The 13,321-nt window shown below is 55.0% G+C and overlaps 4 protein-coding genes across 4 annotated transcripts; 1 reads left to right on the top strand and 3 right to left on the bottom strand.

The window, feature by feature from the left end:
- Positions 1-2,009, bottom strand: A1O7_08375 (uncharacterized protein; the record flags this gene model as incomplete). Its single annotated transcript, XM_007762368.1, has 2 exons — positions 1-93; positions 213-2,009. 2 exons carry the CDS (start codon positions 2,007-2,009, stop codon positions 1-3), a joined length of 1,890 nt encoding a protein of 629 aa, XP_007760558.1.
- Positions 2,010-3,354: 1,345 nt separating this feature from the next.
- Positions 3,355-4,710, bottom strand: A1O7_08374 (uncharacterized protein; the record flags this gene model as incomplete). Its single annotated transcript, XM_007762367.1, has 3 exons — positions 3,355-4,297; positions 4,352-4,456; positions 4,514-4,710. The coding sequence occupies 3 exons, from the start codon at positions 4,708-4,710 to the stop codon at positions 3,355-3,357; spliced, it is 1,245 nt and encodes a 414-aa protein (XP_007760557.1).
- A 3,760-nt stretch (positions 4,711-8,470) lies between these two features.
- On the bottom strand, positions 8,471-11,476 carry A1O7_08373 (uncharacterized protein; the record flags this gene model as incomplete). Its single annotated transcript, XM_007762366.1, has 1 exon — positions 8,471-11,476. One exon carries the CDS (start codon positions 11,474-11,476, stop codon positions 8,471-8,473), a length of 3,006 nt encoding a protein of 1,001 aa, XP_007760556.1.
- A 971-nt stretch (positions 11,477-12,447) lies between these two features.
- A1O7_08372 (ADP-ribosylation factor-like 2) lies at positions 12,448-13,148 on the top strand (the record flags this gene model as incomplete). Its single annotated transcript, XM_007762365.1, has 4 exons — positions 12,448-12,506; positions 12,559-12,669; positions 12,724-12,886; positions 12,936-13,148. The coding sequence occupies 4 exons, from the start codon at positions 12,448-12,450 to the stop codon at positions 13,146-13,148; spliced, it is 546 nt and encodes a 181-aa protein (XP_007760555.1).
- Between the last annotated feature and the right edge of the window lie 173 nt (positions 13,149-13,321).

Here is a 13,321-nt window from a genome sequence, read left to right as displayed (position 1 = left end):
TCACAACCTCCCTCTCTCCAGAAACCTCACCGGTACATCAACGTGTCTACTCCGAAGATATTCGGCGCAATTCTTGCCCAAGAAGTCCACGCCCTGCAACTCGCAGCTGTTAGCATCCACCGGTACAGTATCTGTACGTTCCGGGGTGGTGAGGTAAACAATGCCACGATCGTGGCAACAACACCATTAGGACATGGATCGGGTCTACTCACCGCTGTGCTCGTGGCACCCCTGTTCAACAGATTCCGGAACAGAAAATGCACACCCCGCAGATTCGGAAGCTCAAACCTTTCGATCTCGATCTTGGGCGTCCTCGTCTCGTCGTATTCTTTGCCCAGCAACCGTTTCACAGTGTCGATGGACAACAAATTCCGCAGCCAGACGTATTCGTCCTGATGCACCACCCAAAAGCCGCAGTTACAATCACTACCCTTGTCGCCGGAGCGGGCATGCACGATCCTCCCGAGTGGAATCCGCGTCGTGGGACCGAACCTGGTGAGATCGATCTCCAACTGCGTCCTCGGCTGGCTAGGCTGTCGCTCCGGGAACGTCTTTGTCAGTGTCGGCGGCGGGATCAGCGTCTCTTTGTCGGCAAAGTGCACCTTGTGAGACACCTTGGCCTGGTCGAGCAATGTCACATAATATTCAAAGTAAGGCTTGGGGATGCCCTGCCGGAAATCGAGGTGGAAGGTACTCCCCGGATAGCCTTGCATGATGTTGTCAATCACGGGACGGAGAAACTTCTGCGGCGCAATGTCGTTCGCCTGCTTGGCCTGCGCAAAGACGCGAAACACGCACGTCGCTGCGTTCTGCGAGTCGGCGTCCTCGCCAGGCGAGCCCAGCACGCTGAACGCCAGGGTCGTGAACTTGTCGGAATAAGGGCTCAACCCCTTGCGGAGCTGCGCCTCCGTCATGCGCGCCTTCTCCGGGACATCCAGCCCTGTCATGAAATACCAGGCCTCGGCCTGAAAGCCACCCCGCGCAGTGATCCCGACCTTTGTCGTCGGCGGAGGAGGCAAGGCCTTGACGCCACGAAGCGCGACCCGATCGACCGCCAGCTGTTCGAACCAGATGCCGTCCAACACGGCCGTGACGTCCGAGTTGAAGTACCAAGGCCCCTGGATCTCATACAGCAGCTGCGACGAGCACGTGTGCACGCTGACCATGCCGCCGGAGTGTTTCTGCTTGGTGATCACGACGCCTCCGTCACTGGCGATCTCGGCGATCGGATACCCGATATCGACCCACCGCCCGTCCGCCTCGAGGGCTTTGAACCCGGAGAAGTTCCCGCCCACGACATAGTTGCTGCACTCAATCATATGGCCGGCGACGAACGCGTTGGCGAGTTCGTCCAGCTGTTCGCGCCTCCAGTCGTGGAACCAACAAGCCGCGCCGATGACGGGGGACGCATCCGCGACGCGTCCACACACCACAATCTGCGCGCCCTGCCGGAACGCCTCCGCGATGCCCATGCCCCCGAGGTAGGCGTGCGCGTAGATGGGCTCGAACTCCCACTTTTCGAGTATTTGACCCGTGTAGATGTTTTTGAATTTCGACGTCCCGTTCTTCAACCCCTCGTTGATCGCCGGGAGCACCTCGTCGCCACTGATCCACGCGACTTTGACTTTCTCGCCGAGCCCCTTGCGCGCGACCATCTCGCACACGACGCTGTACAGGCCGCGCACGTCCGCGTTGCCCGCGTTCGCCGCGACCTTGATCCCGTACCGCGCGAGGTCGTCGAGTGCGGGCTCCAATGCTTCCACGAAGGAGGCCTCGAATGCGGGCCCCGCAGGGCCCAAGAAAGCGTTGTCCTGCGCGTGGCTCGAGGCCGAGGCGTCGACTTTCCGTCCCGCCCCGATCGTCATGTTCACCTCGGACATGTAGTCTGAGATGATCACGTCGATGGGGTCCATGGGGTATGCTTTGGCGAAGGCGGCCATGGCGTGGCGTCGGTCAGAGGCCGAGCCCGAAGCCCCCGCGATGCGGACCGGGCGGGATCGAGACGACATGGTCTGGCTGGATATCTGTATCTATGTAGAACAGCTACCCTACTGTGCCGTGATAATGTATCACTACTCGTCAGTCCAGTCCGCACTGTTGACTTCCTCGGAGCGGAACCTGTCGTCGTGGTCGTGCAACGTCCGTCGGGACGACCTTGGCCGTACGTAATTAGTGAATGGAGGATTTTTCCCTCTTCGAAGCCACTTCCGCTTCGACACCGAGAGGGATGTATAGTGCCGGTTTTCTTCAAAAAGCCACTTCCCGCTTCGATATCGCAGGTGGGTTTTACACTACATTACATTCCCAAGCGATTGCCGTAGGTGTTGTGGTCGGGCGATCGCCAACAGAGGCACAGTTGGAGAAAGTTGGCTGGCAAACTCCCCTATCCCGAGGTGTTTCTCACGTGTGTACGGAGTATGCTTGGTCAGCCGAGGCTCAGCGCTTGCAACAACCCAGTGCGGCACGGTCGGCCACCTCCCCAATGCGGCTGCGAGCAGGAGCAAATAACACGGACGCCTGCAAGTGTTTTGGGGTGGTGGGCAGAGAGCACTTCTGCCTAGACTGCACAAGCTGAGGAAGAGGGGTGCGAGATGGTGGAGCTACCTGGTAATCATTCAGTGCCTTTTCAGAAGATCGACTCCCGTTGAGGATCAAGTGCAATGCCTGGCACGAGATCAACTCGAGGTGAGGATCAAGTGAGTGGCGATTGAGCATATGCAAGAAAGCAGTCACCTTACACGAATTTTGACTGTCAATGATCGTTTTGTGTTGGTTCAATCACTGTCGAATACCTAACACTTTTGGCTCCCACGTCAGCTCAGCTCGTACTGATCAATCGTTGCCTAGTTCCACCAGCGTCCGTCGGGCATGACTCCACGAGACTACTGAGTCCATGGGAGAGGCTGGAAGTGAGAAAAAAGAAAGAAATGCCTCCCGGCGCATCACCACCACCATCACCATGCTTGCCACGATCCGTCCATGCTTCCCATTTCCTTGCCATGACTGCTTTCCCAAGCACATGCTAAATCTTTCGTCGTTGTCGTTCGTATCGTATCATCACTTTCAACCAAAAGTGAATGCCCTATTGAATCGATCGTGTTGTACACAGCCGATTGTGCCAACCGGGTGGTAAGGGGTCATTGCGAAGGTGAAATAAAAAGCAACTTTTCTTCTCTCGTTCGACAAAACCCTCCCATACCGACGATGATGACGCTAAAGGTTCGACTTGCGCGCTGCTTTCAATGAATTGACAAAAGAAAACGTTGCTTTCCGCTCCCCATCAGGAATAAGGCATTGGCCAAGGACGAAACGCCTGCTGCGCCGAAGTTCTTAGACATGCTTACTGCCTCCATGTCAGTATGGTCCCTGTGGGGGAGTAGGGCCTGGACTGAAACCGACCTTCATCGGCGCATAGCTGCCGTACTGGTGAGCAGGAGGCATGCCGCCCATCGCACCAGGATAGATGGGTGGAGGCGGCGCAGGGCGGTACGGGGTGCCGGCGGGACCGGAATTGTTCTGGCTGCGACCCCAGCTCAGGCGGACTCGAGAATTGCCAATGGGATAGCCTTGCATCTGGTTGATAGCCATTTCCGCAGCATGTCGTTGGACGAATTGGACGAAGCCACAGCCCTTGCCAGGCGGGATCTTGACGTAAGTGATCTCTCCGAATCCTTGGAAGAAAGAGCGCAGCTCGTCTTCGGTAACATAGCCGGACAGACCTCCGACAAACACAGTGGTGTTGTTCGGGTCGGTGAACTGATTCATGGGCTGCGGCTGCTGTTGTTGACCACCATAGAATGGCATAGGTGGTTGACCCATTGGTGGATAGCCCATCGGAGCACCACCGCCTGGCATACCCATGTTCATGCCTCCCATTGGTCCTCCTTTGTTCTTTGGGGTCGCGGTCGAGATGCGCATCGGGCGATTACCGCAGTAGACACCTTGCATCTCATTAAGAGCACGCTGCTGGTCGCCTTCGTCGGAGAAACGCACAAAACCATAGCCACGAGACATGCCGGAAAGAGGGTCGGTCATGATCTTGGCCGACTTGCAAGAGGGGAAGCGGCTCTGGAAGAGCGAGACCAGAACATACTCGTTGACTTCAGGACCGAGGTCGCCAACAAAGATAGAGTACTCGGGCCCGCGATCGTCGCGTCGGTCCTGGAGTCCACCGCCAGAAGCCCAATTAAGCTTGAACGGACGGCTTGAATTTGGCATAGGTTGACCGCTGAGTTGGAGAGCCTTGGCGGCAGCTTGAGAGGAGGAGAAATCGACGAAACAGTACCCGGCATTGCTGCTACCATGAGTTCAGAGACGTGCGAAGGAGGGGCGTGGCTCTGCCAAAACTTACCCTGAGAATTTGTCGCGGATCATCTTGACGCTGACTTGTTCACCCATTTGGAACCAGAGATTGCGCACAAAGTTTTCGTCAATCCAGGGCTCAAGCTCACCCATCCTACAGGCCGAAGTCAACCCTCGAGGATCACAACACTGCGTCGGCATTCGAACCTACCAGAGAGTGGTCTTGCCATCCGCACTTTGGCCATTCTGCGGCGCCGCACCCCCATCAGGAGTCGGGAAGGACATCTGCTGCGGAGCAGAGGGGTCGGTCGGCTGTCCTGGAGCAGGTCCATCCTGAGGGGGAGGACCTGAACCTGGAGCACCCTCTTGCTGGGCGTTCGGGAATTGACCGTACTCGGGGAACGACATTTTGGAAGACGGAAAATGAGATGACGAAACCGAAGGCTAAAGCAGAGCTTCTGTAAGATGAGTCAGATTCCGGGTTGACACCAACTCGCCGGTCACGAGACCTCCGCAGAGGACAGTGCAGGTGCTGGATATGCGTACAGAGTAAAGGCGTCTTGTAAAGGACGACTATGAAGAGGGTGTTGAAGGAATTATGTGGACGTTCTGATAACTCAAACCCAACTTTTGTCCCACAAGAATATCCCGAACGGCGACTGTCCAAGGGAGGAGGGTACAAAGCGATCGCGAAACTTCGATGGCGATTGAAGGTTGTTCTGAAGTCTGGGAGATAGACAGAAGTCAGCGCATCGAACAAATTTCAATGTGAAAACCGCGCCTTGGGATGGCAGTGAAGTGGTCGCTAGTGCGCATCGGCCAGGTTCAGGACAGCTGTTGGTGACAGCAGGATCAAGAATGTGTTTGCAGTGGGAGCCCCGTGTCCAAAGTCGTCTGGATGTCGCTTTGTGTGCTGTTCTGTCCCCATTGATGTTGACGTTGCCCTTGCGTCCGCGACTTCCGCTCCCACCATCGCAATCTCTGAGCACACCGAGTTCCGGTCGCGGCCGTCTCGCAGTTCGTCGGTGACAGTTGCGCCACAGTTTGAGGGTTCATCCGAGGGGAAGCAAGAGATGGCTGGAGGACTTTGCTACGTACCAGATCAGATGCACAGTGGTTAGATGGGACCAAAAATGGACAGCCAAGCCACGGATCGGACCAGACGCAACAAGTGAGCAACTCCCGAGAAGAGCAGTGCGCCAAGTGAAGCAGGAAAGCAGAAGTAACGCTGCGATACTAAGAGAGACGCGCGCACGACAGTAAAGCAAGACAGTCGAGGAGGAAGATGGAGGGGTGAGGCAGAGACGAAGGGAAAAGTGCGGGAAGGACGACTAAAAAGTTAGAAGGGCAAGAGCTGGTCGAGGGTTGAGGGTCGAGGGTCGAGGGCCCGAGTGCCTAGTGTGGGCGTGTGGGCGCGCGAGGGGTCACCCAGAATATGAGCTAGTTAAAGTTTCCTTGGAAAGGGTCTGACGACAGGCAAGCCTATGAATGCTTAGGGCATAATTAGGCGAACATGTGTGCAGCCCAACTTGCAGGCCATTTCCCTCCTTCACCCTGACGACCTCAGCACGGAAACAATGCTGGCCTGTGCACGATTGCAGACGCCGCTGCTGCCGCCCGCCCACTTCTCGATTAATGTGTACACAGTCCTCGAGCGGGACGATCGACAAGCCCAAACCCGAAGAGGAGCTTCTATCAAACCGCGTCTGCCGCGCCAAACGTACGTAGATAAGTGGTTCGGACGCAGGAGCTGCTTGCACTACTCTCGGCGCGCTGCTTCGTCCTCTGTCGAAAATCCCGGATCAGCTTACCGCCCTCATTCCAGTGTGTCTGTCTTCCCCGCCGTGTCCCCTTTGGTTCCGCGAAGCAGTGTAGGCGGATCCAAGAGAGACAGCGCGCGTGTTCTCCCACCCCGTCTTCAGCTCGGCTCCGGTGCAAGCGCGGGAAGCCTGGAGGTCCCAACCACAATGGCAGCATGCACCCATGCACATCTTTATGGCGCCATATGTCCAAGAAACCTTGCTAGATCCTGCAACAGACGCCCGTCGCCAGCAGGAAACGCGTTGACCTTGGTCCAATGAGTGATCGTGTAGTCAAACAATAGTACATTTCGACGCCGCAGACAGCACTAGGAAAACCAGGAAAATTGCACGATGTGTGCCCGGTTCGTAAATCCGTTTGCTTCAACCATATCTTGACTAATCCCGCGCTGTCATGCGTCGCGCTGCGCGACTCCGGATGGGCGAGAACGCTCGTGTTGGACCCGGAGAAGCGTCGATAAGAGCCAGGATCTGGACCATGTTTACCCCCCTTACCCCGAGTTCAGGCCATCTGACTGCGCTCTTGATCGGGTAGATGCAGATACATCATGGTGCCCCAGCGTGTGTCAATCTCACATTGTGCAGCCTCACCATACGAGTGCTCAGAGGTCTCAGATGTGCCCTTGATGCTCAATACCCAAGAGAGCGCAACGTGGCCGAGCCTCCAGGGCGAATCAGAGCCTGGCGATGACCTGCATACCGAGGATCATGAGTTGGTCGATCGTCCAGCCGCCGCCCTCGCGTATCTGGAAACCCCATCGCTGCTTGGTGATCCTCTTGGTTACACAAAAAGGAATCTCCACCGCATATCGCAACCGGAGAGAGAAGTCATCGATAATCATCGGTGGGGGCGTTGTCCATCCCAGCTGAGCCTATACAGACGCTGCCACAGGCTCGATAATCAAAGGCCACAAGTGAGTGCGTAGTCATGATCACGGTTTCCAAGCACCTGTCACCCCCAAGGAAATTCGGAAATACCAGCCGATGCCTTGAAACCTGGCCTGTCATCGGCTCGCGACTTGACGTCTGACGCAAGGGTCGTTTAGCCCCAGTCAATGTCTCCACTGTGGTTCAAGTTTCCCCGAAGGTGCTTCTGTGGTACTGTAAACATTCGCTGCCACCTCGTAAAGTGCAGCTGCGGAAGTCTTGTGCAACAGCTGGCCGGCAACACTCGGCTTTGCGGCGAGCTCCGTGCCTGTGAGCCTTGGGAAGCACGCAGAGAGACCAAGGTAAAGTCGCAGCTGTCCCAAGCTACTGGCTTCAGTACCCAGTCCTACTCGTAGTCCGGAGTACTGTACAGGAGATCGATCTCTTGCGGCTGACCATCTCCATATCCGGTTCGCGCTACAATCTGTGGCTTGCGAGCCTTGGAAAAGAGTCCCCTTTCACACGCTAGCCTCTTACATCTTCGGATGTGATATGTGCTCTGATAGAAAGAAAAGCTCGAGCTTCCTGTCACTGCCAAAAGAAGGATTCCTGACACCCTTGACATGCCGGGCACTAGCGAAGCAAGAAAGGGTGATCGCTGCCACCGCAGCTTTCCCTGGTGAAGCTGAACCTTGGCTACATACAATACGGAGAGTCCCTTATGTATTTGTCCCGAAGTTGTGGTCCGAAGCTGCCTCAATGCAGCCACGGAGGCTTACTATTGCCGGGGGGTGTACCGTGCATGGAATTAGGTGGGCAGACGATGGTCTAATGGAGAGACCCGAAACCCTCAGCCATAGTGGATAAACCAAGCTATCACACTACGTATGTGCTTGAATCGTGCTAGGATTCGCTCGCCCCATGGCTGTCTATCTGAAATGGATCGTCACCCTGTTCCGGCGCCGTGCTCTCATCTCTATGGACAATAAAGTAGGGGAAAACGAACTATGGAAATGCTCATGCCAAGTTTCCTGACGGCGCGGCATCAGTAGACCTTGCGCTGTTCTGAGGTCCGTCCTTCGCAAGGAACTGTCGCCAACTGCCTGACTGACCGTGGCAATATTGTGAAAGAAAATGGCCTTGATCCGTCAAAAGTGCCATTAATGGAAGGCTTACCATCAATGCTGGACAGCGTGTTGAATAAAAGAGCCGAGAAGCTGAAAATCCGATTGAAAGGGGGTGAAAGAAAAGAAATCGTCCGTTGTGCGTCGTACTTCGCGTCTCCTCGCATCATGTCTCGTATTGCTCCATGTCGTCGTTGAGAGGTCTCCGTTCCGTTCCGTGTTGATTGATTGTTAAAGAACCTCCGTCCCTTTTGACCTCCCGTTTCCGCGCGTGCTTCAACTGTCTCTCACAGCCTTGTTTTCGTCGCTCCGTCCCCCTCGCCTTGAACATCCCCACCCAGATCTCTCTCCAGCAGATCAATATCCATGGGTAAAATCCGGGATCCTCCCCTCGCTGGGCTGCCAGCACGTCTCGCGACTCAGGTACCTCACGTCCATGAAGCGTCCACGCTTGGTGCCCATCATCTTCAGGCGTGCCTCTTCCTCGAAGCCATATGACTCAAGCCAGTCTTTCAGCCAAATCTCATAGTCATCCTCCCGATCGTCGATGCGCGCAGACTTGGAGAAGTCTTTCTTCGGAGGTTCTCGTTCATCTGCAGAGAGGCCAGGAGTCGGCGCACGGCTGTGCAGGTCTCTGTTTCGACGGAATGCGTTGCGATCGAGAGGCGGATCATGCATGTACATTGCTGAGCGACGGATTCTGTCCATCTGTTCGGGCGTGACAGGTTTGTTGTACGAGCGGACCTGAAAGACCACTTTGTGGAGATCTCGACCGCCACCACCAGAGTACATATGCTTGACTTCCGGGGCGACGCGGAATTCATAGCCGCCTTTCTTCATGTACCCCCGGTCCGTCGCGTCCAGGATCGCATCCATCAAGCAGCGGCCTACGCCGGATTTGCGGGAAGAGGCCGCGACGTAGAGTTCTAGATCGGCGGCGATGCACTCGCAGTAGTCGGGCGCGGCCCAGTCTGTAGCACTCACCCAGCCCACGATCGGCTCATCGCGCGTCACACCGACGTAATCCGGGTCGATGTTCTGAATAGGGTGGTTCGGGTTGACCCGTGGGTATCTGCGGCCTTTGGGACGAGAGGTCTTGCGAGTACGCTCGACAGCCACAATGAAGGGGAGACGAGCGTGCTGTGCCATCCTCATGCGTTCAATCATATCGTCTTCGCTGATAGGCGCGAGTTCAGGTGGACGGAATCCATTGGCAATGTACCAGTTGATGATTTCCATCATTCCGGGTGCATCGGCTTGGACGGCAGGGCGGAGGTAAATGTTCTTGATTGTGATAGGAGGCAAAGGTTTGCTACTCCCGCCAAATACGGCAGCGTCGTCTTCCTCTGCTTTGGCGTCCATTCCAAGCTCAAATTGTTCTCGACGCTCTGCTTCTTGTTGAAGTCTTGCTTTCTCCTCTGCCTCCATTTGGACATGCTTGATCTGGGCCATGCGTCTGGCAATGTAAAGTTGTGCAGTCTCATCTTTGTATCGAGCATTGTCAGGGTCTGAAAGATCCAGCTTTGCATCGCCATCGAAATCAATTGGATTCTGAGGATCGGGCATGATTGGCTTGATCAGTCTGTGTCCGTAACGCTCAGAGTTGTTTGGACCGAGGACGGTTTCTTTCGGAGCAAAGCCAATTCCGTCTGGGTGATTGTCCAGGTTTACGACTTGCTCAGTGGGAAGGACGCCGAAGCTCAGTTCTGCGACGGACTTTTCCGACATGGTACGCACTGTAACGTCACCGAGCCAGTTCTCGAAACCACTGATGTAATCGGGAGTGTTGTTGTAGAACCGTGGACGATACTCCCAGTCAGTTGGAGGGGGCAAGAACTGTCCATCCCAACCGACGAGTCGTTCTTCTGGCACCGGAGGCTTTCGACTGCGGATGAGACGACCAAACCCTCGAGCCATGGGTCTGGTAGAGTCGCCGTCACTTTCCACTTCCTCTGAGCCCTCAGCGTTGCTGTCCGTCTTAACTTTGGAAGCCTTCATATCTGCAGCAGACGCCCAGCGAGAGGCTCTGCGTGCTGCTTTGTCGGGATTCTGCCTCAAAGCCCAGCTGTCCTCACCGCCTTGCTGGGACTGCTGTATGAGGGGTACAGTGACCTCATTCGCCGGCCGAGCTGCGCCCACGTTCCACGTATCGCGGTCATTGACCGATCGCACATCAGATTCATCCCGTAGCCCGGTCGTCTTTTGCACGTCCTTGGTGTTGTATGATGGCTCTGATCCCTGAAGCTGGATATTGCTGGTGTCATTGCCAGACTGAATTGCTGCGTGCTCCCACAACGCTGGATTCTGCATGTCCTGCTCCCAGTGTCGCTGTTCCTTGTTCGCCTGTTTCATCTCTGTGAGTAGGTGGTTAGTGGGTCTGAGGGGCTCTTCTGGGGGCTGATTCCAGGACGAGCTTGGATCAATGTTGGGCAAGGATTTCCGTTGTGGTTCAGCTGTGTACGCGTCCGACTGAGGCTTATCTGAGGCTGGAGGCAAGGGTTTTCTCAGGAGATCCAATAGGGCCAGGCCCGTATTGGTAGGGATCTCACCTTGATCCTTCCGTTTGACTCTCTGGAAGACATCACGTTTACCTTCAGCCTGGAGCCGAGCGATCAGTTGTTGTGGTGTTTCGTTACCTTGCTTGAGGGTCTCAAAGGTCTCCGGGCGAGGTGTCGCTGACTTCTTCGTCGAATCATTCCGGCTGGAAGTGGTTTTAGGATGGGATTCTTGGTCAACATTTATCTTCGGCTGAGGCGTGTTGTTGTCAGTCGACTCCGGCGGATTTCTTGATGCATCGAGTGTGACGCAGGAGGTGGGTCGGTATTGCTGCGCGTGAGGTGGTGAAGGTTGGGGTTTGGCAGTGGGTGCGGTTGCAACCGTCGGCCGACCATCTCGCTGTCCAGTTGGGGTATTGACAGAACTCGATCGGGATTGTCTCCATGTCGGAGGGTAGGTTGTTGTCTTGGTCATTTTCTTCCTTGAGGGATCACCATATGCCGAAGCATCGAATTTGTGGTTGTTGCCATTGACAGTCGCCACAGGGTTCTGAGGTACAAACCGCGCCGGCTTACTCTCTTTGACTTTCCCATTTGTTGTAACATTTTGTGGTGCTGTCGACTGGACATCCAGAGACGTCATTTCACCCTCCAGCTCCGCTTCCGCCATCTGTTCCTCACCTCGACCTTGTGTCCAACCTCCACCTCGCGCAGAGTGCCATGACACCCCAGAAGACCGCTCACTAGCTGGTGGGTGTTGAGGGATACGCCAGCCTGGGTGTCGATCTAGCTCTGATGGCCCTTTTTTTGCACCATTATCCCTGTTTCTGGCCATGGGGTTGCCATACGCATCCGGATCAAAGGCCATGGCTCGATGTGAATAAATCTAGCAAAGAATAAGCAAATTCTCGAGGACGCGGGTGGAGAACAAGAAGACGACACTGAGGGAATGAGGGCTTAACAAAGAGAACTCACCCTCTCCCAGTGGTCCTGCGCATTAGTGAAGTGACTTCGGTCATGTGCTAGAGCACCAGTGCTGTCACTAACATGTGCGGCCTGAAATGTTCCGGGTGACAGTCTCGAAGGACCTTGCATACCCATGACGTTGTCCATTGTAGACGCCCCGACATAGGGGAAGGACATGGCATCCACCCCTGCTGCGTTTTCTGACCTCTGGAGAAATTTAGGAGAGTGTGAACGTGGGCTGAGGGTATGTGGGTGAGAAGCAAAGTCTTCTTCACTCAGGTGTGAAGATGATCAGTTAATTACTGAAGCCTGTGTTTGGGCCATGCTATGTCCACTTGTCGATGGGCACTGCCTCTTGAGAGTCACTTTGGACCCTAGGCAGAGCTTGACATGGCGGTAAGCAGCAAACAAGGAGGATACTGTGAATTTGAAGAGGAGCAAGTAGACTGGTAAGTGGAGGAAGACGTGAGGGAGAGACACCAGGACATGTTGATGCCGCTAACACCGCTTTACCATTCTCTGCCTAGCGGCTGCGGTCCCAAAACGAATCAGCGGCCGTGGACGACTCATGGAGACTAGCACAGCAAGTAACAGCTCCGATGGGCTCTGGGTAAGTACTGTTTATCTGGTTTAATCAGTCATGAGGAGACAACGGATTTTGACTACGAGGTACACGCATTTCAGAAGCGCACTCTAATGGAAGCACAATCGCTTGAGCTGCGAGCGGCTGAGACGTCCGTGATAGTAACTTGAGACTGTTATCGAAGTGGAACTGTCTAGAGACATGAACTAGCCAATTCGTTGAGAAGCTTCAGTCGTGAGCCAAGAAGCAGCGGGATTCCTTGCCTGAGAAGCTGCCAGCATACGGTCAAGATGCTTTCCATACTCCGCAAGGCTCGGCTGAAGGACAAGGAGATGCGGATTCTGATGTTGTGAGTGAGGCCCCCTTCTCACGCAGATAGACGAGCGCTAATCTTTTTGTAGAGGACTGGATAATGCGGGAAAGACCACCATAGTCAAAAAGATAATGAATGAAGACGTTCATACGGTTAGTCCAACACTAGGATTCATTATCAAGACGATCGACTTTCAAGGGTATGCTCTTTCCCCCTGAGCTTCCTCAGGAGAAACTAAATGATTCATGCACAGCTACAAGCTCAATATCTGGGACGTTGGGGGCCAAAAGACGATCAGGTCGTATTGGCGGAACTACTTCGAGAAGACTGATGCTCTCATCTGGGTGGTGGACGCGACTGACAGGCTACGAGTTGAGGACTGCAAGGCCGAGCTCAAAGGACTTCTATTAGAGGAGGTAAGGTGGCATGCCGGATCGACACTTGCTGTGAGCTGACAGTGTTCAGCGCCTAGCAGGAGCGAGTCTGCTGGTATTTCTGAACAAGACGGATGTTGCTGGTGGTATGAGCGAGCAAGAGGCTACACAGCTGCTCGACCTAAATTCCGTTTTGACGCATCGATGGGTGGTGGTTCCATGCAGCGCCATGACGGGTGAGAACTTGGAGAAAGGCTTGGTTTGGGTGGTTCAAGACGCACGCGACCGGCTCTTCTTGTATTGAATGTAGCACTCGGCGTCAGGATCCGAGGCAGAGTATAGCATGGAGTCAGAGAGAGGAAGCCTGCAAATAGAAGCCCACTTGGCCGTTAGATGTCACTTTAAAACGAGGCGCAGAACGAGCCACATGGGACCCTGGTGGGCAGATGCACAGGCCGTAAATTGGCCTCTCAATGG

The sequence above is a fragment of the Cladophialophora yegresii genome (genome assembly GCF_000585515.1).
Source record: "Cladophialophora yegresii CBS 114405 chromosome Unknown aczIN-supercont1.6, whole genome shotgun sequence".
In the NCBI taxonomy this organism is placed as follows: domain Eukaryota; kingdom Fungi; phylum Ascomycota; class Eurotiomycetes; order Chaetothyriales; family Herpotrichiellaceae; genus Cladophialophora; species Cladophialophora yegresii.
This window is presented reverse-complemented; position numbering and strand designations above follow the sequence as displayed.